The 26,235-nt window shown below is 41.9% G+C and overlaps 1 protein-coding gene across 36 annotated transcripts in view; it reads right to left on the bottom strand.

Annotated features, from left to right (window-relative positions):
• ABI3BP (ABI family member 3 binding protein) overlaps positions 1–26,235 on the bottom strand; it is a 342,180-nt gene that overhangs the window by 203,582 nt on the left and 112,363 nt on the right. For all 36 annotated transcript variants that reach the window (XM_006033054.1, XM_025214794.1, XM_006033038.2 and 33 more), the window contains exons 3-4: positions 13,447–13,512; positions 7,960–8,092 (exon numbers count right to left, since the gene is read on the bottom strand). In XM_006033054.1, coding sequence (XP_006033116.1) covers positions 7,960–8,092; positions 13,447–13,512 — 199 coding nt within the window. The remainder of the gene's footprint in view (positions 1–7,959; positions 8,093–13,446; positions 13,513–26,235) is intronic.

The raw sequence follows: 26,235 nt of genomic DNA, 5'->3' as shown, positions 1-26,235 counted from the left end.
ATTTCAGCAAGAACTTGCTGCAACTCATATTAAAAACATTAAAAGTGATGATTTTCCCAATCCATTTTCAGTAAAATGAAATCAAAACAAAGCCAACCTTAACATTTTTTAAGGCAGCATTCTTATGAATATTCCAAATACACAATCTGTAAACCAATCAATACTTTACATGAGTTCTAAGGTTTATGAGCAACACGTTCATAAATTAAGTATAGGTGGTTAAAGAGAGAAAATTAATTGGTAAAACTCTCCAGTGGACTGCCAAATTGTAACGGGAAGCCCTTAGCCCCATTCTTAAGACAGAAAGATAGAGTGAGAGAGACAGTGAGAGAGAGAGAGAGGGAACTGTGTCTCTAAGACAGATGGCTTAGCTGTATAAACTGAGTTATATGAGCCAAACAGCAGGAAGTGCTTGGCAGAAGGACCCTGGTATTGGAAGGGAGAAGAGCTCCTGTAGGTGCAACGCAGTTGTGTTTAGGAGGGCCGGGGGAGGCCTGAGGAGAAGGCACTCTCTAAGAACTGAATAGATTGGAAGGCACCCTGGAAACAAGAGCCAGACAAATAGGCATGGGGTGGGTGTGAGGGGAGTAGGAAGGCCACAATGAAAGGTGCTCTGTAGAAGAGCGAGCTGACAAGCCACCTGAGACTAACTGATGGGCAGGATAGGGGGGCTGTAAAGACTAAAGACTATGAGGGTCTGGGAAAGGAAACCCTATGATGCAAGAAGGGAGAGGCATATGAAGTTTTGTCCTCTGACTAAAATGAAGGCCTACACCCAAATACTAACATCAAGGTGTAGCAGGGAAGTGAATTAGGTATTTGGGTGGTCAGTCAGACAGACAGATGGGAGTTGATCTTCAGGGGGCAGCAGGTAGCCCTAGGGACTCTGTACCAAGACTGTCACACAAACTAAACGAGTTGCCATAGCTTGCATAAGAACATGTTGCTGGCAGAGTTTTCATTGGCATTTCTTTAATTTATCTTTAGTTGTTTTTAAACTTTCCTTTAAAAATAAGAGTTAAAACCAGACAATCAACCAACAGGGTTGAGAACACTTGCGTGCAATAAAGTAGAAACATTATTTCCAGGAAACCTTTTGTTCTGGCAAAGTTCACAGAGAAAACTGTATATTTTACATTAGGATGTTCATCATAAATTGCCAAGCCCATGTTTGCTTCCTTTGGAAGAAACCGGAGAAACCCTTTTGCAGATCCAGCAAACAATAGGGTGAAGAAGTGAAATGGAATTTGTCCCAGTGAAGTCGGCATGGAACACACACTGCTACAATACTCAAATCAAATCAGCCCACCAGTCCTGTGTGGTATGTATATGAGAGAGAGAGAGAGAGAATATAATGCTGGCTCTAATGCATAAACAAAGAAAACACAGAATTCAAGGCAGGTGTTATCATAGTCATCACAAAAATTTATTGGAGAGTAGGTATTTTGCATGTACATAAAATCAGTCCAGATTTGCCTATTCAGATAGCATTAAGAATATTTTTTGTTGTGAGGAGTACCTTTTATCAACATATTTCTGGCCCATTACACTGAATCTTTCTGCAGTAAGTATTCATTACTATATCTTAAAGTTCACTGGGTTCTCTGCTCCTGCCCATATTCTATAATATATGACTGTATGTTAGGTGAGTCCTATAAAAATGAATCTCTAATGAGCACTGTTTTCCCACATCATAAAGTGCATCTAAATGAGGTTCTTCAGGAGATCTCTGACGATGCATTTCATCCCTCTTTCTTCGTGTGGCAACTAAGCTCACCTACTTCAACAATCCAAAATGTCAAGAGGACAGAAGTATTGTATCTGTTACTAGCGTTAGTGCTGTCTAAAAATGACGGGCAAATGAGTGGGGTAAAGAAATACACAGCCCAAGTCATCCAAGGTGATCTTCCTATATGTGGAGGTTTAACACACCATGAAATGATCATTCTTGAAATTGTCAGCCAACATACTTCCTCAGATACATGCCATATTCCTCCCCAATATAGATATATCCATACAATTCCAAATGAAGATAATGGTAAAAGAGCAACAACAGAAATAAAGCAAAAAAGACAAAGGCAATCTTCATTCAAAACACCCTCCTTGGGCTTAGTTTTCTTCTGCCTCACAATCTGCAGAGCTATTGACACCTGGTCAAAGTGACTGTAAAAGATTTCCATCCTACCTACAGGCATGTTGCCTCTCTTCTGTACTCTATTGTTAGCCATGTAAATGATATCATAATGCATAAGCTACTGGAGAGTGAGGCCAACAGTCAACTTTAGTTTCCATTTTTATATGCTTACTAACCAAGACAGCGAATAGCAGCACTTCAAAGGAGTAGCATCCATACAATGTATCTAAATATTTTCAAATGCATTGCTGTCATCCAAAGACTCATTTGTGCTTGTACTGAATTTGGACAACAGGATCAAGTCCTAAATTCTGGGGCAGGCATGCAAATCCTTCTGATCCAGTTTCAATGACATTCTCTTTCCAGTGCTCCTGTGATTTCACTTTCATCCATCAAATGATCAACCAACTATCTCTCTCTGCAGCCAGACTCCCCAGTTTTTGAAGAGTTATTCAATATCAGTAACACCAACGCTGCCAAAGTATCTGGGCCAAAACCATTAAATACTGAAAATCTTGTACGACAGACTGTCTTATGAGATTTCCAGCCTAATTGCCAGACCAACTTGGTTTGTATAAATACTGCAATTTTGTTTTGGAAGTTTATCCAAACCAAAATTCAAAACAATTTAATCATAGCTAATTTAGTCACACATAGGAATAAAGAGCCATTATTTCCAATTAGACCTAGATGAATTGTGAACATCCCTAATCTGTGATTTATTTAACAGATTCAGTCAGTGTTCTCATAGAAAACAGGATATAAAACCAATGCTGGTCATTTCAGTGTGATTTCTTCAAGGAAAATGGGTCAGTTTAATTAAGAGAACTCTACCAACTTGCTAATTACATGCTATTTTTTTTTACTTTGCTATTGTTTCAAATAACCTTATTATTACTATAACAAAATAATTAGAAAAATTGTTTCACTCTGCTATTTAAGTTTTACTTTGTTCTTTTCAAGGGTATGCATACAGTCAGATTCATTATTCCCCCAGTATAGCCAAGTTTCTTCTGAAAGCCAGTGCCACTGACATATATAGAATCATAGAAAAAACTGGATTGGAAATGACCCCTAAGAGGTCACCTAAACCAAATCCCTGCTCAGCATAGGATCATTCCTGTCTAAACAATTTCAATAGTCACATGACCCTCATATTCTTAAATATATGTCTTTTTTGGATAAATTTATCAAAATGACTTTGATTTTTCAACATATGGAATGATGGCAGCCAACGCATTTTCCCTTGCTCAAACAAATTTCAGCATTGTTTTTCTGATGGTAAGAACCGAACTTCAAAATGTTAAACTAAGTGTGGCAATAGTTTTCACTGAGGAATTTTGTAGAGGCACAACACAGGAATGAAAATTCACAGAAGAATGTTTCATTAAGTGGTAAGCTGCGTGCTTAATGACACTGTAGCTCCTCACAGCTGGATGCGTGTACAGCTAGCTATTTGGATTTAAGGAAATGTATAAGCACGTTCCACAAGGCAACAAAATGGTTTAGATTTTTCATGCCTTATTTCTACTTACCATGGGAAATAAAATGACCAATCCTCTCTGACCTCCCCTCATTGTTGCAACATTAAGACAATTAAAATTGCATGACATTTCAGGAAACGTCAATATAAATTTTGCAAAGTTCTTAACCCAGTCATGTTATGCACACACAATACTTTCTGTTCCTTTTTCTTCTGAGGAAAGGTCCAACTATGCCTCTTAAGTACAGGCATAACAGGGAGCTGCTCTTAGCTATGGAAAGGTCCAGACAAGCTGTGCTACAGGGAAGACCCAGGGCAGATCTGCTAGACAAGGAGACATTTAGTGCACCTTTAAGATGGTATAGACCAGTGTTCTCTTCTCTTCTTCCATCTGGTCAAGCTTCAAAGTTCTCCCTAGTAGGGAGGCCCTACCTCCTGAGACCTACATAGTTGCTCATGCCCCAGGCACACTAGATGAGGCACATTTCTGCACTTATCCAAGTACAATGCCAAGCTGTGTTTAACATGTGTATGGGACACAAAACGGAAGAAGGTGAAGAGTCCTTTGACTTTGTCCTATCCCTCATCTGACTGCCACAAAAATACAGGATATGACATAAAGCTGAGTTAACACTGAGGGTGGCACTGTTGTACTTCTTGACCTTGAGATGTTTAATTATATAAGCACGACACTGCTGTAATAGTAGGGTGACCATATTATTTTTAAGGAAATCTGGGACACTGCCCCCAACCCTGCAAGTCAGCAGCTCTGCTGCAGGCAGACACAGAGGCAGGCGGGCAGGGGCGTGAGAGACAGTCTGGCAGGGAGGCGAAGTGGCATCGTATGCCAGCCAGGCACGTGGGCAGGCACTGCTGCTGCCTGACCACAGTGCTCTGGGCAGTCACTCACGTGGCCCACACCTAAGGCCGGCACTGTGAGGCAGGAAAATTCAGCCTGCCAAATTCTTTTCTCAATGCTGAGAGAGTCTTAGGACAATGTTAGGACACTCCCCGTTCCGTCTCCATGCTGGAGTGTGCCCTGTGCCCCTGCTCACCAGCCTCTGCCTGCAGCAGCCAATTTGGGAACTTTTGTTTCAATATTCACCAACCAGCCAGGATGCTGGGATGGCCTACAAAATCTGGGACTGTTGTGGCCAAACCAGGATGTATAGTCACCCTACTTAACGGTGTTTTGCATTTAAGACACAAAAATAAATACTATTCCTTCTCCATACACACAGGCCATGTCCACATGAGACGCTGACTGTGCAGTAACCAGAGTTACTGTGCAATAGCATTACCAAACAGCTTTTAGGTGACACTGACTGCACAGCAGCAATGAACTACTGTGTAGTCAGCATCTCATGTAGATGTGGCCCGAGTCTTAAGACTTTGAATGAAAATTTTCCTATCAAATAGAGCAAAGCTAGGAAGCTTTGACTCTGAGTCTGTAAAGAACTGAGTACTATCCAAAGTAATACAGTGTGTCTTCAATCATTTCATTGGCTGCTAAGGACATTGAGCACCTTGCAGGAGGCAGAGGGCATTAAGCAAGCTCTTCATTTAGTAATGTTGAAAAGTGTCAGAGGGAGATACCAGAATGATATGGAAGCAACATGAAGTTCACCTGTAAGAAATGCCATAGGTAAATCTCTTGTCAAGCATATGGCTAGACTTTTTAAATATGTATATTTCTTGACATTTGATGAAAGTGGTATACCTGCAACATATACATGGAAACTTCACTGACCTAATAAAAGAGTTATAACATAGTCAATGATTTCCCTGGAAATATGACACCTACTGGTTCAATACTCCTTCATGCCATCTGCTCTCACTGCCAAATTTTCCAAGGAGTAATTCCACTGAAGTCAGAGTTACTCTAGGGAGGAACTTGGCCAATGTTGTACCATATGGTTTCCATCTCCAAAGTCAGTGATGTATCCAACTAGACCACATTATGCAACATTTGTATAACAGCCTAATGACCATCCGGACATCTGTCAGATGGTAAAATTTGCGTCACTGAAAACACTGACTCTGCTTCAGGACACCCAGAGGTAAAGTTTCCAACCCTAATGTGGATATGAATACATGCATTTTGCTAGGACAATACATTTACCACACACTGCTGGTAAACAGCAGCAGCTAACCACAACAGTAGAATATTAACACTTTAAATACAGTCAACGTGATGTTTCAAAATGCAGGATTAACTAGATTTCCTACTGGTGGCCTCTGGAATGCATGTAGCCTGCAAGTGGTTAAGTTGCAGCCCCTGGACTCCCACCTAGCTCCACTCCTCCCATCGCTGGGGCTGCAAGGACAGTCTGAGTTTCTGGGTTCCCTCTTGCTCGTCCAGCTGCTGCTTCCTGTGCCAGCTCCAAGGGGCAGGGCAATAGAGCAATGTAGGGAGCTGAAGGTGAGGCCAGGGCATGCAGTGCAGCCTTGGGTGGATGTTGGGGTGGATGGTCACAAGCATACAGTGCAGTGATGAAACGTGCACATGGGCATGCCATGCAGCACTGGGGGTTGCAAGTATGCAGTGCAGTGGTGGTGGGGAGGGGGCAGAAGGAAAAAGGATATCAAACTTTATTTTATCTCCACCCTTTCTCCTTCTCCTTTCAAACTAATTCTCTAAATAGAAAAGGTAGCCCAAATATGGGGTTTATCAACCTTGGAAATGTCCAATTCAGCACTTGTCAATATTATATTGTAGAGAAGTGGGAGAAGAGTTTCAAGAACTCTTGAAAGCACCTGAACTTTGGAAGACTTGAGAAATGGATATGGTACAGATGAGCTTTATGCATTATTAGAGGAGGAAAGCAAATGTCTAATCTGAATAAAAACACACTTAAATACAGTTCAACACAGTAGGTGGCAAGGGGAAAACATAATTCACTCACTCTACAACCTAGTGGAAAGTGCTGTTAAGTATGTTAAATGGCAAGTTTAATGTTTGGGTTGAGAATATTTAAGAAAATGTTATCGTTCCCTGCTTACCCATACTGACCAAAGGAAGCGACAATCTATGCACTTACTATCTCTTGCTGGGTGGGCATATGCTGGGCATTGTCTCTGAAGTCTCTTGCTGTCTTTCCACTTAAATTTTAAAAATAGAAAAGTTCCCTGCCTTAAGAAACTTCTGATCCTGTGGGTATGATCCAAAGTATAATTCAGTCAATGTAAAGTTCCACCAGTTTCACTGGGATTCAGATAAAGCTGTAAGTGCCCATATCCAGTTGGATGACATTAGCAAACGTTTCACCATTAGGTTCAAGGGGAACAAGATTGGGTTCTAACTAGACAGATATAGGAAAGGATCTGGAATAAGAATGGTAACAGATGGTGTTAGCATTTGCAGAGATAACAAGTCAAGCAAAAGTAGTGGATTAATAAAAAGAGATTTCAAGGAAGACATGCAGGTCATTGGGTTCATGCAGCTGGGGAAGCTATTCCAAAGCACTGGAAGTGACATGAAACAGGATAATGAGGCACAAACACTCTGTTCACTCACTCCCTGAAGCCTCACTTGATTCAATGGGGCTCAACAGAGGGGCTAGAAATAAAGACAGTATTTGCCCCTCTGCCAGAAGTCATGGGGGACATAAAGGGAATACCCAAAAAGAGAGACCTGAGAAAAAAAAACAAACACTTCCTTCCTACAAGGCAGTCAGTTCATGAACTGCATCTATATTGTTTTCATTTGGAGAGAGTTGCTTAAAATTTAACAGTCCACTTAGCCGACAAAGCTGCCTAACACCCTGACCTCTCTAGAAATAGCCACCTGGTGAACAAGTCAAACCTTTCTGACCTGATGACCCAGTCTCTTATTCTCGCTAATTAGTTGGCATAATCCAGCAAAATCCTAATACTTAGGTACAGTGCTAATTAGGTCCAATCCTAATAATTTACATTCTACTCCAGGTGGAAGCTATCAATAATAGGAAATTAACAAATTCAAAAGGACAGATACAGGAAACAATAAAATCAAGCATTATTAAAAAATATCTTAATTTGTTTTTTCCTCTATCAGGCTTGTGCAGATGATAAGTGGTTTAACTTGTGCTTGGATGGGGTAACAGTAGTGTATTTCCGCTGACTTAAATTGTGTTACTCTTGATTTGTAGTAGCGTAACTGAGGACCAGAGACTTCACAAGAACAAAGGATCTAAATGTGAATAGCAAGAAAATTTTGGCAGATAAATACTTGCCTTAATCAGTGCTGATATGATTGCTGTTGTCAAATTTTGGTCAGCTGCTTACCTTCATACTCTTCAGTTTTAAATGTCAAATGAAATATTGCATGAGTTTCACAGACCCTGTCTTTGGGTATATTTACCTGTCACTAGCACAGTTACTCATTGCAGTCCAGTCATGATGTGGATTGACTAGGATGCCCCAGGAAAGGAAGACAGAGGATGGGGTCAAAGTGCCAACTACCAGTTGCAGAGGTTTGGACATCTTGGTCTGACCTGTGCAAGAAAAAGACAATACCAATTACACTTAATTTCTCTCCTGTGTTTTGGGGTAAGAACTTGTAGTGGGATGACAACAACAACATAAATTAAGATTTAAATTCCCCTGTCAATTCAAAGGGAATGTATAATGCAGGGCAATTATATTTGACTTGATGTGAGCACTCTTCCCTCTCAATTCTGAGAGAAAATATTCAATTTCCAAGTGATTATAGTACTACACATCTCCTTAGTAAGAATCATCACTACTACTAGATTTATATCCAGTGCTGATTTATATTGAGTGATTTCTTTTTTGCCAGGAGGACAATGAAACCTACCAACTTACTTGCCTTAGAGTTGTTGACAGGCTGCAAGTGGTGCCTATAATCTGGCTACATGTCTTTCCTTAAGCCATAAACTCTTATGCAATATTTGGAGTTTATCTTTGCCTGAAAACAGTTCTATAGCCATTCTTCTATAGTTGAATAAAAACATCTAGGTAAGGCTTTAAAAAGGTGGTGATCTACCAAGTGCTATACATTGTCATGGAGCAAATTTGGCTTCAAGATTTGTGCCTCTTTATGCCTCCCATATTTCATCAGCAGTACCTTAAGAGAGTTAAGGAATAGTATTTATGAGCTCTAAAGGGATTTCCAAGAAGAATTGCAAGGACGTGTGACTAAGTAATTTGTGGGTAGCAGGAGAATCCCTGTTGTAGGCGTGGTGTGCTACATTGATGAGAAGCATATTCACATTTTGTTTCCCATCCAGAGGAAGCATGCTGTGATGCAAAATACTGTGGAATGAACTACATTTTTTAATGGGCAAAACTCTAAACATCTGCCTGTTTTGTAGACTAATTTATCCTTTCTCCTGCTTGATGGTGTGTGCATGTATGTTTTTTTTACATAGTTCATTTATTTCTCAAGCTATTTGGCATTCCTCCTTTCTACAGTGAAATAATTACTTTAATTTACTTTGAGGAAAGAAGGATCACATGTATATGACTTTTTATGGAAGAGAAAGGTCCATTTCTTATCTGTAACTATACAGCTTCACCTTAAAGCTCTTTCTTGAGAAAAGATGATTTGCACTCTACGTCTATCGAATATATCTTGAACGACTTGAAGTCTGCTGATTCTTTAAAATGTTACCTACACAATTAAAATTAATTTCAACATATTAATATATTGTAAGCAGTATCCCAATATGTATTAAAATGGAGATATTTATAATTAAAAAAGCAAAGTCAGATCACTCAGAGTTTCCTAGAAAAACTCATAATTATTTTTTTTCTCTGAACTCTATAAAAGTCAGGCTCAAGAGTTTTTCAAAAGTAAGGAAATAAAAGAGACTCAACTGAAACATTTTAAAATGGTTTGTCTGTAAAGTGTCACATGCTCTAGGAATATGTAATAGTATGCTAGTAAGGTTTAACTTCCATTCATTTGATATGACTGACACTTCATGCAAATATCATGCCTGTTGAAAGCCTCTGGGTAAAGGTTAGAGGGGGGAGCAGCAGGAAGGATGTCATGGTTGGGGTCTGCTGTAGACCACCAAACTAGGAGGAAGAGATAGACGACACCTTCTTTAAACAACGGATGGAAGTTTCCAAATTGCAGGGCCTGGCTCTCATGGAGGAATTTAATTATAGGGACATCTGTTGCAAGGAAAACCCAGCAGTACCCAAGAACTGCAGCAAATTTTTGGAGTGTGTTGGAGAGACATTTTTAATACAGATGGCAGAAAGGCCAACTGGAAGGGAAGTTCTTCTTGACTAGCTGCTCACAAACAGGGAAAAAAATGTTTAGGAATGTGAAGGTGAGAGGTAACCAGGGTGACAGTGACCACAAAATTATAGAGTTCATATGTCCAAAGGGAAAGAAGAAAGGACAGCAGCAAAATAATGATGCTGGATTTCAGAAAAGCAGATGTTAGTAAATTAACGGAGCTAGTAGGCAGGATTCCCTAGGAGAAAAGTTTAAGGCGAAAAGAAGTTCATGAAAGCTGCCTGTATTTTAAGGAGGCACAGGAGCAAACTGATACAACAAAACAGTGGGAAGTGTAAAAGGAGACCAGCCTGGCTAGACAGCAGTCTCTTCAATGAGTTGAAACCCAAGAAGGAATCATACAAAATGTGTAAATTTGGTCATAGTACTAGGGAAGCGTGTAAGAGTATTGTACAACCATGCGGAGGGGAGGGGTGGAAATTAAGGCAGCTAAGGTACGGTTTGAGATGCAACTGGCAATGCACATAAAGGGCAATAAAAATGGATTTTACAAGAATATCAAGAGTTAGAGAAAGGCCAAAGACACTATAGGTCTCAAATAGAATCCAGGAAGCAATCTAGTTATGGATGATGCAGAGAAGACTGAAGCATTTAATGCATTTTTCACTTACGTCTTTACAAATAGGACCAGCAACCAGATGACAAGCACAGCTGGTAGCAAAGATAAGGAAAGACTCAAACAGCCTAAAGCAATGGAAGAACAGATTGGGGGTTACTTAGAAAAATGAGATGCATTCAGTTCGGCAGGGTCAGAGTGGATGCGCTCTAGGGTACTGAAGGAATTGACTGAAGAAATTTCAGAGCCATCAGCTATCCTGTTTGAGAACTTGAGGAGGTCAGGTAAGCTGCTGCTCACCCAAGACACTGCTCACAGTGACTGGAAAAGGACAAATCTAGTGCCCACATTTAAGAAAGGGAAGAAGGAGGATCCAGGGAATTTACAGTTTTATCAGTCTGACCTCAGTACTTGGAAAGCTCATGGAGCAGGTCCTCAAGGAATCTACTGTGAAATACCTAGAGGAGAACAAGGCAATCAGAAACAGCCAGCATGGATTCATCAAGAGTAAATGATGCCTAATCAATCTAATTTTTTCTGTGACAAGGTGACAGGCTCTGTGCATCAGGAGAGAGAAGTGGATGAGATCTGACTTGATTCTAGCAAGGCTCTTGACATTGTCTCCCACAACATTTTCCTTAAACTTAGGAAATACAGACTAGATGATAATACTGTAATGTGGATATATAACTGGTTAGATCATCATGCTCAGTGAGTAACCATCAATGGCTCAACATCTAAATGGGAGGAGATATCAAGTGGGGTTCCTCAGGGGGCCTGTCGTGGGTCCAGTACTGTTTAATATCTTAATAAATGATTTGGATGATGTTATTGAATGCATACTTAATAAAGTTTTGAATGACACCAAATTAGGTGAAGTTGCAGATACTCTGAAAGGTAGGTCTAGGATCCAGAATGACCTGGATAGACTGGAAAAATGGTCCACAATCAATCAGAAGAAATTCAATAACTGCAAATGGAAATTCCTGTCCTTGGGACAGAAAAAAATGCATGCACAAATATGATCTGAGGAATTACTGGCTAGGCTGCAGCACTGCAAGGAAGAACCTGATAGGGTAGGAGCTCAACTGCAGCAAGAGAGAGAAAAGAGGAAATATAGAGGACTAGTCTGCCCACAGCCCAGGAGGGGCAGAGAAAGGGCCAGAGATTGGGGCCAGGAGCCCATAGCCTGAGAGAGGCAGAACAGGGAGAGAGAGCCCACAGCCCAGAGGTGGGCAGAGCTTGGGGCCAGAGGGCCCACAGCCTGAGAGAAGGGATGGAGCCCAAGGAGCCAGGCCTAGTGCAGTGGGTCCAGGCTAGAGGGACTAGCCAGATTAGTGGAGGCAGAAGCTGGGAAGGCTGAGGCTCCAATAAGGGAGTGGAGGCCTAAGGTGTGGGGCAAGATGCCCACTTAAGTGATGACTGGAAATACCTGCAAGGCATGGGTGCAGCAGTAAGGGAGGTTCAGAGGCTATGATTAGCCCTTAGGGGGATAAGCAGTGACACTGATGCTCATGAGGAGATCTGACCTGGGAAGCCTTGGGGCAGCCTCCCTTTTCTGAAGTTATCATTTCAACAAGGTGTGGCAGGGGAGGAAAAGGGAAGATTGCCCAAATACAGCCAGGGCAATAAGGACTGAGAGAGGTCCAGGGACATTATAGCCACCCCTGGGGTAGGACCCTGTTACATATCTATATTAGTTAAGGTTAGCAAAGCTGCACCTGGGAGAATGGTTCAGACAAATCATTTAGTGAACTTGATCTAATTAAAATTTCCCATGATTGCAGAAGTTAATGAAGTTAATAATCCTCAACTGTTGCTTTAGCCAGTTTAATTTTTTTATGCAATATCTTAACAGCAATCAGTTATTGCATCTTTTAATGTGCCTCTATTGAATAAAAATATTGCTTCATGCCTGCAAGCGAGGGTAGAGAAATTAGTTCCTCAAAGCCATAGATGGTTAGAAATGTTTCATTTGAGGCTCTCAAATGCTTTAAAAATATTAATGAATTTATCTTTCACAATCTAATTTTGGAAGCAGAGAGTTATCTACATATTAAGAGGAGGAAGTAAAGCGCTAATAGCATAAATGACTTGCTAATTATGACACAGGAAAAGAACTCAAAACTTCTTAACTCTTGTGGCTTTTCCCTTCTGCAGAATGTATTAGTGAGGTTAGTAGTTCTCTGATAATGTGTATAAGGTCCTTCCTTTAAGGCATGAATGTCATTCAAGTTTCTAAAGAGCATTTTGGGACAGGCTGTATCCCCTGCGCACAGAAGCTGGACCTGGCTGGGAGCAGGTCCTGTGTGGCAGCCCCTGGGATCTGCCAGCCCACTCTGCATGGCCACTTTGCCCCTGCCACTGGCTGCTGCAGCTACTGCCAAGGCCTGGAGTGTGCATGGCAGCCCTAGGCAGCTGCCAGCAGCAGAGACAGATGTCATGTGTTGGGGGTTGCTTGTCCCAAGGTGGAGCACTTTACATTTCTCAACGTTGAACTTCATCAGGTTCCGATCCACTCAACTTGCTAGCCTGTCTAGGTCCACCTCTATCTGTAGCCTATCTTCAAGAGTGACCATGCTTCCCCATAGCTTGGGGATCATAGATCCTCCCATGTTTAAATTAGTATAGTTCAAAGCAAAATTATTGTTTAAAACTGAGCATCAACATTAAACCAACCAAGACAACTTTTTCCTATACGCTTTTGGTCTCCGTATTCTAAAAAATGGAAACTTAGTATTTTAAATCTCACATTTTTTATCCAAGAAGTCAGTATAAAAGCCTTCATGTATTACATCTGTGTGTTTTAAGATATATATATATCTATATATATCTATATATATATAAACCAAAGCACTGCCTAGATATGTATGCTTAAAATTTTATTTTAAATTACTCAAATGTGGATTTGGCTACCTCACTTGGAGACTCACTCTTTAAAATATGGTCCTTTCAGTTCCATTACATAAACAACATTGTCTTTATTTGACGTTGAAAGTGTCATGGCAATATTACATTACCTGAGCAGGTTTTCTTATTTGAAGTGCGTGCAGGTCGCACTACAATCAAGTACCTTGGCTCTGCATCTAGAAATAAAAATCCTATAATTAGTATGAATTTACAGTTTGTAAAAGTCAATCAATTTATTATTCATGGTGAACAGTTAAGCACATTCAATTCTTGTTTAATAATTTATTACAATCTGTGGGCACATGTATATTATGATTTATTCATTGAGTATCTAGAAACATCTGAAACGCCATCAGAGAGATTTTAATAAAAGACACGTCCCTACAGTTATGTAGCTATGATCACATCAGTATAAGTATTCATATGGAAATTATTATTCAACAATAAGAGTGTCCAGAAAGGGACATGTATTAGTATAATTCTAATGATATTGTTATACTCATAGCCATAACCGGGAATTTCATCACATGAACAGCTCTTGATACATCAATAACCAGTCCAGTTTGGAACAGCATAGCAGTAGGTAAAGGCTTTTGTATTAGCCATTATATAGTTCACATTGCCATAGTATCTGAGGAGGCTCATCTACAATAGAGCCTCTGCTACTATAGCCATGCTAGTGTTGCTATGTTGGCAGAGCCCCCTTATGAAAATGCAGCATTTAACAGCAAGGAGTAGCTTTTCTGCTTGCATGGACATAAAAAACATAAAGTAAGTGGACAAAAGTATTTTTCTGTTGGCAGGCTATATTGGGATAGTTGTTTTGGCCAGAAGCAGGGAAAGATTGCAGTTTGTATCCATCCTAAGAACCTGGCTAAACTTTATAAAATAGAACAAGCCTCAATGCTGGCTCCCCATTGAAATTCCTGGTGCTGCTTTATAAGGAGGACTTCCTGGGCCAGGGTTTTACAGACATTAAAACAGTATCAAACTGATAACAATTAACTATAAAATAGCTCATATCCAGCCATTACCCTATCCTCAGTATAAAAAGCCCTTAATCACTGACTCCAACTACCAGATGTTCTATTCATAGTCTTCATGTTTTCCCTTTTCCTCTGCTATGAGTCACATAGCAGAAGTTGAATTTTTTTATGATGATTCTGCCCATTCCTTATTAAAATGTATGATACAGAAATCTACAGTGATGTTTCATATCCCTTCATGAACACAGCTGTAAGCTGCAATGCTCTTAACTATGACAATGCTGCTCTGAAACTTTTTTTTAAATGAGATGCTGCTGAATTCTCTTTAACAATCATGAACATTTAAGAAAAAGAGAATGACCCAAAGCTTCAATACAGCAATATTGCATAATAATTTTTACTACTACTTATTTAGTGACTTTAATTTTTCCAGTAATGTTTCTTCTACCTTTTCTGTTGCATGTGTCAAGGATTGAAGTTAGCTAAACCACAGCCACACCAGCTAATTAGTGCCATAATATTCAGACCATGACATAATAAGGTCAATATATCTCTAACAGGGGTAAGGGATATGGGAGGAAAAAGATTCTGCAAAGTTAGGGAGAAACTTGTCACAAGGCAGCGCACACAAATAATTGTGCAATGCTGTTCAGAGGAGAAAAGCACTTTGCTGATCTCATCAGATGTATGAAATTCAAACACACTAATATTAGATCTCATGAAATAGCCAATTATTCTAATTTTTCTACTTACACTAGAAATTACTTACTCTGAATATTTTTCCTTGCAGCTTCACTAGAACAAATACTTTAGTCACATGTAAGCCCATAGTTCCCCCCACAGCTGTTCAGAAGTTTTTGGTTCCATAGAAAATTCAAGTGGCATAAGATTAGAATTCTGAGAATGATGCATACTTTTTAAAAGATGCATAATATAATTATGTAGATTGAGACAGATACTCCTTAAACCTATAAAATAATTTAAATGATCACAGTAATCACGTGTGTATCTCCCAGAAAATAATTTGATTTTTCATCTTTAGTTTAATTTTGTACTATGTATAGCCTATTACAAAATTACATCTTCCTTGAAGTTTTCCTGTAGCAGTCAGCTTCTCAATAAACAGTTGTTTTAGTTTGCACTGTAGCATTACTAGTGTAGACAAAGGTACCACAATGCTGGGCACAGTATAATCTGCAGAGTGATAATAAAGCATTGTATATATATTCATGACCCTTGGGTTACAAATGCCTGGGAATATGATGCGTTTGTTCTAATCTCTACTTGACTGCTGACTCCTTTGGTGGTTGTGGGCAAATCCTTTGGAATATGACTCAGTTTCCATGCCCCTACAATGAAATAAATATGTTAGTTACCTGCCTCAAAAGGATTTTGGAGGTTTAGTTGTTGAAGTACTATGATAATTTTGGACAGAGGCACTATATAAGTGAAATTAATACTGTTATAAACTTCCTACCAGTATTATGTTCTATGCCAGGGGTCAGCAATGTTTTGGGGCAGTGCCAAAAGCACCCACAACCTTGACTTGTAAGATGTTGGTGTGCCAGGGCAGACAGTGGGGGAGCCATGAGCCCCCAATCCTTGTTATGGCAGCCCAGCCACTTCCCTGCCATCTGCCCTGAGGCACATGTGCCAAGCAAAATGCCTTTGCGCACACTCTGGCACCTGTGCCAGGGGTGGCCTCCCCTGTTCTATGCATTGGTATAGCATTCAGTACAACAGGCACCTTGGGAAATGGGAATCTTGGGTACTGCTATGATAGAAAAAAATATTTATGTGATAGCAAACTTACACTTAACAAAATTCTGCTCTAGTAGAGTTGTCTGGGTGCCAGCCAATTGTACGCCCACCACACTTTCCAATATTTACATAGCTTTTAAATTTAACCTTGGGGTTTTTTCTTAGAAGAAATGCTCCTAAAAATTCTTGTCAACTTTTTCTCTTTCAAAGCAAGATTTGTCATCTCAATCTTTGTTCCAATTTAAACTTTCCTTTTTTGGCCTGGGAATGAACTGTACAACTTGCTGTAAAAAGCTAGGCGTGTTTTGTTTAAAAAAAGATAAAGAAGTAAATCACCTGGCTAATGGCTGGCTAAATAAAAGCAAAGGTTTCTGAATAGTTGAGAAGTTTGGGTTTCACATTTAGCCCTGCTAGAATAGCATTCCAGTTCCATAAGGCAGGAGTTGCAAATACAGCTGCAGCTGTTTCAGTGTCAGAGTCATTTGTTGGCTGCATGTGTTGATGGAGAACCAGCTTGTAAATCCTGTGGAAATATCGTTCTTTATAGGAAACCATGAAATGGAGCAAATCAAGCTTCACTGTTATTTTTACACAAGGGCTAACAAATTTTCAGTACACTTGATACAATCTGGAAGAGCACAAACTCATGTGGTGAGAGGCCAGAAGTTCAAATGATGTTTCTGGCACTGAGCACCAGATAACTTCACCCCACAGCTTAGAATAATACACTATTTGATTAAAACAATGTTGAGATGGTGATGATCGTTACAGTTTGGGGAAATTTAGCTGAACTGACAAAACCCCATAATATAGGTATACTCAAACAATGTTAACCCTCGCTTTTACATTGGTTTAGCCTACCTCTAACTTAAACTGTACCAAGTGAGGAATAAACCAGTTTAAGTGAATCTGCTATGATGGTTGCATTGATTTTACTGCATTGACTGTAAGCCTATGTTAGTGTTGTGGCACAAATGAGAAAATACAGAAGCAGTTAAAATTAAACAATGGCTGACACAACTCTAATCATCCCTTAATTTGAAACACAACATTTTTGATGTTTTAAGATTTTTTAGAAAGAGAGCAGTTTGCAGCACACTTTGCAGTATGCTGTCTTTATCCAGGCTCAAAGCTGTTTGCAACCATTACACACCACAATACCTATCCCTCTAGGATAGGGATTTTTCAGAGGGGTAAACACAGGTAAGAGAGACTGAGGCCTTATATTTTTCAGAAGTTTATACTTATGCTGGTGCCCAACTTTAGATCCCTATACCTGAATTTTCCAAGAGCTGATTATTAACAGCTCCCACTAAAGTTTACTGGAGTGATGAGTTTTCAACACCTTTTAAAAATCAGGCCAGATACTGGACACCCAAAATGAACGGGCACTTGAAGAAGTAAGCCTGAATGACCTCCCCAAATTCAGATAAATAGCATCAAAGCAAGAAGCAGAGTAACAGTTCTGACTCTCAGGATCCAGCTCACTACAATACAGACCACCTATGCAAGTTACAACCCATAGCCAACATTTTCAGTTCCGTAATTAGGAACATAAATTAATGCCTTGATTTTCAAAAGTGTGAAACCAAATCTGAGAGTGGTGGATATTCAGAACCTGTAGAAATCTAGCTACATTTGCATTAGTGCCTACAAAAATGGACTGAGGTGTCTGACTGGAAGTACTGATGTGGTCTTCCCATGCTCCATATCTAATCCTCAGCTGGAAATTCAAATGCATTTGTGAGTGAGATCATGTGGCCTTTTAATGTCACATAAAATGGACTCCTGAAGAAACACAAACTTGATTCCAGGTCTTGCCTCATTTTTTTTTAGTTTGGCTCATGAAATGCGCATGGTACTTCTCGGAATGCACTAAAATTGCACTAAACAGCATGTGTTTTCATTTTAAAATGCCTACTGGCTGCTTGGTAGATGTTATCTAGACTGTTGGAAGTTGATAGTGTTACCCTGCCTTTTCCACAAGTGATTCAAGTTCATGGGGGTGGGGCGGTGTTCCTCTTACCTAAGCCTTGGGCAGGAAAAACTTTGTTTAAATTTGAGAAAAAGTGATGCAATCCAAGTCTGAGATCACCTGTGTGGCCACCTGTGTTACCACAAAGCAGGAGGGATTTAAAATCAGGGAGAGTAAACATCTCCCACCACACATTTCAGAACAATTCAGATAAATATTCAGGGCTGATGTTTATCACCAGTTGTTCATTGTATCAGGTGTTTGTGTTCTATATTTGAAATCTATTCCCAGCAGAAATATTGTATGTTGGGCGTTGGTTGCTAACTCATCTTGTGGATTGGCAAGAATACAGCATATCCACATTTTCCACCAAACTCACAATTTGCTCAATAACAGCATCTTTAAGGGACTTTTTTCTAGTGTAATAGACAAAACTAAGAAGCACCCATTGTCTGAGGTTCAGATCCTAATATTAAACTAAACTGAAGTCAATTATGTGTTAAAATGTGTTCATTATTGTTAAGGGAATGATTTAGAATCTGGAATGATTTCACCAGACAGAACAGTTTACATGGTGGTGTAGACTCAACACTAAGATCTGATTCAAAACAGAGCTAATACATATATTTTAATGCAAAAATATGCTTTGAGTTTCTGAATTAGAAGTCATTTTCCAGCTTAGCAGAAGAACTGTAGTTATTTGTATTGTATAAAGCATCCAGGCACCACACACATAACGAATAACATATTCCCTTAAAATATCTCTGTGAGACAAGGAGATATTATTTATTGTACACATGGGAAAGCTGATGCAAAGAAAAGTGGAGTACTTGCTCCATGTCACAGAGTGGCCAGGTCCACATAAGCAGGGGTGTGCCCACAAATAGTAGCAGCACAAATCTGTGCAGCTACTTTGTGCTGCAGTTGTTTGGATGAAGTATGTCTGCTAGTTTTACTGTGTTTAAGAACTGTCAAAACTAACCAGGGACTTAGTGGACTTACGTGACATCTCCTCTCCATGTGCCCCTGTCCATCCTTTATTTTAATAAAAACTAAATTTTGGATATAAACATGTGTGTGAAATCTTGACCCTTTGACAAAACTCCTGTTGATTTCAGTGGTGCCAGGATTTTATCTATGAACACCTACACTCCCTGCCCACCCTGCCTGTGTGCTTTGCAGTGGGACACTGTCCTGTTGCTCCACATGCTGCAGGGGGTGCTGGCTGGGGTACAGGGTGTTTCAGCAGCCATCCCCTGTGCTGAGGCACTGAGAGCTCCGGCCACTAAGAGAGTGGCATATGGAGATGGGGGAGCAGGTCGCCAAGGACTGCCTGCACCCCCATCTCTGCACAATACAGAGCCTCCACAATGAGGCACCCTAAGCCTCAGCCAGCTGCTCACCACCTGGCTGGGGTGCAGTGTGTCTCGAGACAGGGGAGCAGGCAGCCTTGGGCTAGCTGCTCCCCTATCTCCGTGTGCCTCAGTGGAGGCTGTCTCCTGCCTCTGCATGCCAGTCCAAGGCTGCCTGCTCCCCTGTCTTGAGACACACTGTGCCCCAGCCAGGCAAGGAGAGGCTGGCTGGGGCACAGGGTGCCCTGGAGCCAGGGCTTCAAAGTGAAGCCCCTGAGCTGAGGCACACAGAGACAGGGGAACAGCCAGCTCAGGGCTGCCTGCTCCCCCATCTTTGCATTTGTCCTAGCGCTTGCCACTTTGGCATGGGTTGCACAGCATTTTTCCCCAGGATTTTTTTTTGCTACTGGGAAATCCCAGTAGCAAATTTTGGCCTGGTGCTGCAAATTAGCAGCACTATGCACTGATTAATGTGCAACTTGTGCGGTTTGTGGTGCTGCAAATTGGTTTGCAGAGTCTGGTGTGGTTCCAGAGGACTGGAAAAGGGCCAACATGGTTCCCATTTTCAAAAAAGGGAGGAAGGAGGACCCAGGAAACTATAGGCCAGTTAGTCTTACCTCGATCCTGGGTAAGCTTTTTGGGAGAATTATCCTGGTGCATGTCTGCAAGGGGCCAGCAGGGGAGATTATGCTTAGGGGCAACCAACACAGATTCATTAGGGGCAGGTCCTGTCAGACCAACCTGGTGGCCTTCTATGACCAGGTCACAAAATCTCTGGACACAGGTGTCGTAGTGGACATAGTCTTTCTGGACTTTAGGAAGGCCTCTGACACTGTGTCTCACCCCATTCTCATTAAAAAACTAGGGGACTGTGGCGTCAACATCTACACAGTCAAATGGGTCGCTAACTGGCTGGTGGGCCACACTCAGACAGTGGTGGTGGATGGGTCATTTTCGACCTGGAGGGATGTAGGCAGTGGGGTCCCCCAGGGCTTTGACAAGTGCAAGGTACTGCACCTAGGGAGAAAGAACCAACAGCATACCTACAGGCTGGGGAACTCCCTTCTCATCAGCACAGAGGCACAAAAGGATCTTGGAGTCATTATTGATGCCAAAATGAACATGAGCCGACAATGTGGGGATGCAGTCAGGAAGGCCAACCACACCTTGTCATGCATCCACAGATGCATCTCAAGCAGGTCCAAGGACCTTCTCCCTCTATGCGGCACTGGTCAGGCCGCAGTTGGAGTACTGTGTCCAGTTCAGGGCGCCGCACTTCAGGAGGGACATGGCCAGCATTGAGAGGGTTCAGAGGAGGGCCACCTGCATGATCGGGGGCAGCAGGGTAGGCCCTACAAGGAGAGGCTAAGGGACCTGAACCTGTTCAGCCTCCACAAGAGAAGGCTGAGGGGGGATCTAGTGGCCGTTTACAAACTAGTCAGGGGGGAGCAGCAGGCATTGGGAGAGTCCCTGTTCCCCCTAGCGCCCCCCCGGGTAACAAGGAATAACGGCCACAAATTGTTAGAGTAGGTTTAGACTAGACATCCGAAGGCGTTACTTCACAGTCAGGGTGGCTAGGATCTGGAACCAACTTCCAAGAGAAGTGGTGATGGCTCCTACCCTGGGGGTCTTTAAGAGGAGGCTGGATGAACACCTCGCCGGGGTTGTTTGACCCCAGTACTCTTTCCTGCCATGGCAGGGGGTCGGACTTGATGATCTGCTCAGGTCCCTTCCAACCCTACTAACTATGAAACAAACCACATGTGTGTGCACATCTGGATCTCACCAGGGAGTCTATTGCAGGTTTAGTTCTTGATTCCCAGTTAATTTATTTTCCCTCCCATTTTAGTGAGAAGGTCAGTAAGTCTTTATGTTGATCAAATAGTAGGTTTGCACTCCCCAAAAGCATGGACCTCGATGACAGTTTTTAGCATATTTTTACCATGTGGAAAAATGGACATCACTCTGAGACCAGCCCCTTACCTTGCAGGGCTTGAATAACCAGTCAATGGACAGAGAGAACTCTAACATACTGCCCTACTGTAGCATGACTCTGTCATCCCTAGTATATACCTATGGATGAAGCCTGCAATTCAGTAATTTTGCTTACATAAATTATATGAATGACTAATAAGAAACAGCAAGCTAATTGTTTTGCTCTTTAAGGACTGCTCTCTAGCTCAAGCAGTATTATAATGAGGGGGAGGGGGAGGGGGAGGGGAAGGTAACTGGGAAAGGAGCCCCAGTTGCCAACCCTTGGAGGGGGGAGGAGAAGCCCAAAAATAGCAGCAGTGTAGCCAATGATGCTGCTTCATATACCATTGCCACCATACCTCTGAGTTCAAGGCTTATTTTACCCCAGATTCTTGTGCAAAAATAATAGCGACTTTTGTGGTCTGTTGGAATAATTATTGTGACTGAAAAAAACAGAACATTGAAGGATACAAACTTTTTAGGAAAGACAGAAATAGAGGCAAAAGTGTAAGAGGGCAAAAAATGAAGGATAACCCAGACAAAACAGAATCTGTTTACATCATTATCATGGTCAGGTAGGATGCTAAAAAATGGTTTGTTGGGAAGTGCTGGGACTTTGCTATAGGCCCTTAGGGATAGAGTTTGACAGAGACATATGTCCATCAAATTGGACATACAGTACTAGCTTACTGTTTTCAGTGCGGAGAGAGAAATGATTCCAAAAACTGTATCATAATGGGAAAATTTACTCCCCAGATACAGAATGCATAGCAAATGCTACTACAATCCTGATATTCTTGAAGGCAATAGCAGACAAATTTCTGAACTGAATAGCTGCTAAATCAATGAGAGAGGGATACTATTTTCGACTTGGTTTTGGTAAGTAGTCAAGATGCTATAAATGAAAAGGGAATGATAAATACAAATAGGTCTGTGACCAATTCTAAGGCAATTGATTTATACTCAATTTCAAAAGGACCTAGTTTTGTCAATTAAAAAAAAAAAACTAGTTAGGGAAGTCGACTGGCCTGAAGGGTTCAGGGACCTGAATGTAAAGGAAGCTTGGAGTTTCTTCACGTCAAAGGTGCTAGCAATATCAGGAATCTTTCTTAAGAAAGTAGAACAATTTGTAGGAAGGATCGCTAGACTTAAGTGGACAAAGAACCACTTCAAGATGTAAACAGGGTAGATCACAGACTGATGAAAATCTTAGAGGTCAGGAAATGCAGAGTGAAAGTAAGAACCACCAAAGATAAGAAATCCATATAATTTACACAGGTTACTAAAGCAAACAGCATGAGATTCCCCAGCCATATCAATGGAAAGAACCACAACAGATGTGGAAGCAAGACTTAATGAGCCGAATGCACTGAAGTAGGGGAGAACACATAAGCTCCTAGAGTTCTGTAACAAATGACACATGAAATTGCAGGTCTGGCAGGAAGGATCTTTAATGATTCGTTAAGATGTGGGTGATACCACGTAAGTGAGAGGAAAAAATACAATACACATAAGAAGGGTGAAAAAGAAAGATATGGGTAAATACAGGTGTGTTACAGGCAAGAAAGGCTGAAAAAATAAGATTATTTAGTCTGGAAAAGAGAAGACAGGGGGATTTGATAACAGTCTTCAAAAAACCTGAAGGGTGATTCTAAAGAGAATGGAGATGAGCCCTTCTCTGTGGCTCTAGGGGACAGGACTAGGACCGATGGCCTCAAACTTCAGCAGATAGAATCTAGGTTTGAGATTGGGAAGAGCTTTCCGACTATGAGAGTAGTCAAACATTGGAACAGGTTACCTAGAGAAGTTGTGGAATCTCCACCATTGGACATTTTCGAGAGCAGATTAGACAGACACTTGGCTGAGATGGATTAGTCAGGGATTATCCTGCCTTCACCAGAGAGCTGGACTAGATGAGTTCCCTTCCAGCCCTACTTTCCTATAATCCTATATGGACATTAACAGCCTGTAGATTTTGAGAACAAATTTTCAAGGAGAGCCATAAGGGTAAATGGAAAATGGGATAAAATGGCAAAGGAGTTTGTATCAGACTAACTTGATAGCTTTCTTTGATAAAATAACTTGTTTTTATAAATGTGGTTAACCTCATGTATCTGGACCTTAGTAAATCATTTGATACTGCTGTTGGCACTGGATTCATGACCCAGATACTTTGTTCTGGGTGGACCCAAACCCTCAGACGGACCACAGCCTTTCCACTCAATAATAAGTGAATTGTATTGATACATAGTGATAGCAGGTAAGAATAATACAAGCAGTTCTATACCTACCAGTGCCAGGGAAGTCACAAGAGTCAAGGTACGCCTGGCCAGGATGCAAGCTTCACTCTGAGGTTCTCTCTTGAATGTCAGATGTCAGCAGTCTGGAGGTTGGAAGCCAAGGCCCATGTCTGCCCCCGCCCAGCAAGGTGGATGAGACAGGCTGGTGGTCCCCGCCCAGCAAGGTGGATGAGACAGGCTGGGGGGGTTCCCTCTGTCCATGGTGCCTCGTGTTCCCCACTCAGGGACCCTTTGCTGCTCTAAAATCCCTTCTTTTGTAGTCTTCTCCCCTCCCGATGACTCTTCATTCATGGGTGTAGCTGACTGGTCTTACTGTGGTCGTCATACTGTCCATGTTCTGTCCTGTCAGCATATTCCTTTGTTTCACAAGCCCATCACATGCATACATGTTAATTTGGGCTTTCCTGGTCTTCTCCTAATTTGGTCTGTTCTCCAAAACTGGAAATCTCAAGGGAACTGCACTTGGGCCCTGTGAGCTGGAGCTACCTTATCTCATATTATGAAACTGTGTGGTACACACCTCTGATTTCCCAACCTGTGGGCGCACCCAGACAAGCACAGTCGTGTGGTATGTGGCCCTGCAAACACATTTGCAGGACCACATACTGCACAGTCCAGTGTTCTCCGTGCTGCAAGGATGTGCTGCCCGAGCATGCGCTGCACCAAGTTTGTTTTCTGTGGTGTTTTTTGGATATCCAGAGGTCAAAAAAAAAAAAAATGCAGAAAAAAAATAAGGTGCAACGCACACTCGGCCAGTATGCACTGCTGAAAAGTGGGGCCAGGACACCTGGAGCCATGCTGTGGCTGCCAGCCAGGCTCCACATGGCAGAAATGCCGTGGCTGCAGCCCTGGGAGGTCCCCAGGACACCAGGTAAGGCTGCTGGGACCAGTACAGTGCTGGCCCCAGCCTTGCCTACCCAACCCGGGGCAACTTGCTGCACACCAAAGCGCACGTGGCATGGGCATTTCCCAGGGACAAGTAGCGGCGGTGTAAGGTGTGCCACTGCTACTTGTCCCCAGGGAACCAAACATCCACATACATCTGGATGCACACTGTGTGTCTATCCCTGTCTGTTTTGAAGGCTGTGAAACTGTGTGACAACCAGGCTTTTAGTTGCTTTTAGTCAATTAACCCTTGCTGCTGCTCTGGACCATTGTTCTAATATATATATACTTTACCTATAAGCCAGTTCCTAAAAACAAACTTCTAAATACCATTTTCTAGTCATCGCTGTTACGAGGGGAAAATTACTAGTGAATGGTAAGGAAAAGGTAACGGGGAAATGACAATTTGAAGCACTGAAAACAGATGCATCAAGCTGGAGGGATTTCATAATGGAATCCCACTAGGATCAATTTGGGGACCAAATTGTTACATCTCTTTATTAACAATGTAGGCACAAAAAGTAGAAATGTGATGCTGAAAATAGCTAGTGGCACAAAATTGGGAGGTACTATAAGTAAAAAGATCAGTCTCGTATACAGAAAGAATGGGATGAACTTGAAGACTGGAGGAACACTAAACAGATGAAACTCAAGAGTGCAAAACACAAGATCTTCTCTTGCCTGTCCTGTTTCAAGAGGTATAGCTTTGAACCTTGTGCCACTTGGGTATGGGAGAAGAAAGATCAAAGGAGGGAACATGTACCAAGGAGATAGCCTTCCCTTCAGCAGAAGAGACATCTGTTCTACCAATGGTTTCAAGCCACAAGGGACAGGGTGTAAACCCAAAGGGTTTTAGAGTCCACCATTTTTAATGATCTAATTACTTTTCCATGCTGTAGATTCATAGATTCATAGATGCTAGGGTCGGAAGGGACCTCAATAGATCATCGAGTCCGACCCCCTGCATAAGCAGGAAAGCGTGCTGGGTCTAGATGACCCCAGCTAGATACTCATCTAACCTCCTCTTGAAGACCCCCAGGGTAGGGGAGAGCACCACCTCCCTTGGGAGCCCATTCCAGACCCTGGCCACTCTAACTGTGAAGAAGTTCTTCCTAATGTCCAATCTAAATCTGCTCTCTGCTAGCTTGTGGCCATTATTTCTTGTAACCCCCGGGGGCGCCTTGGTGAATAAATACTCACCAATTCCCTTCTGTGCCCCCATGATGAACTTATAGGCAGCCACAAGGTCGCCTCTCAACCTTCTCTTGCGGAGGCTGAATAGATCCAGTTTCTCTAGTCTCTCCTCGTAGGGCTTGGTCTGTAGGCCCTTAACCATATGAGTGGCCCTTCTCTGGACCCTCTCCAGGTTATCCGCATCCCTCTTGAAGTGCGGCGCCCAGAATTGCACGCAGTACTCTAACTGCGGTCTGACCAGCGCCCGATAGAGGGGAAGTATCACCTCCTTGGACCTATTCGTCATGCATCTGCTGATGCACGATAAAGTGCCATTGGCTTTTCTGATGGCTTCGTCACACGAAAAGATGGTGATGGTGGGGCAGATGGGAGCATGGAGGGGTCACCTGCACACTCGGCGGTAGACCCGGAAGTGGACCAGAAGTACTTCCAGTCCATTTCTAGGTCCACTGCCAAGCATATGGGGGGAAAC

The sequence above is a fragment of the Alligator sinensis genome, unplaced genomic scaffold (assembly GCF_000455745.1).
Source record: "Alligator sinensis unplaced genomic scaffold, ASM45574v1 scaffold1286_1, whole genome shotgun sequence".
In the NCBI taxonomy this organism is placed as follows: domain Eukaryota; kingdom Metazoa; phylum Chordata; order Crocodylia; family Alligatoridae; genus Alligator; species Alligator sinensis.
Note: the sequence above shows the minus strand (reverse complement) of the source record. Positions and strands in the feature narration are given on the sequence as shown.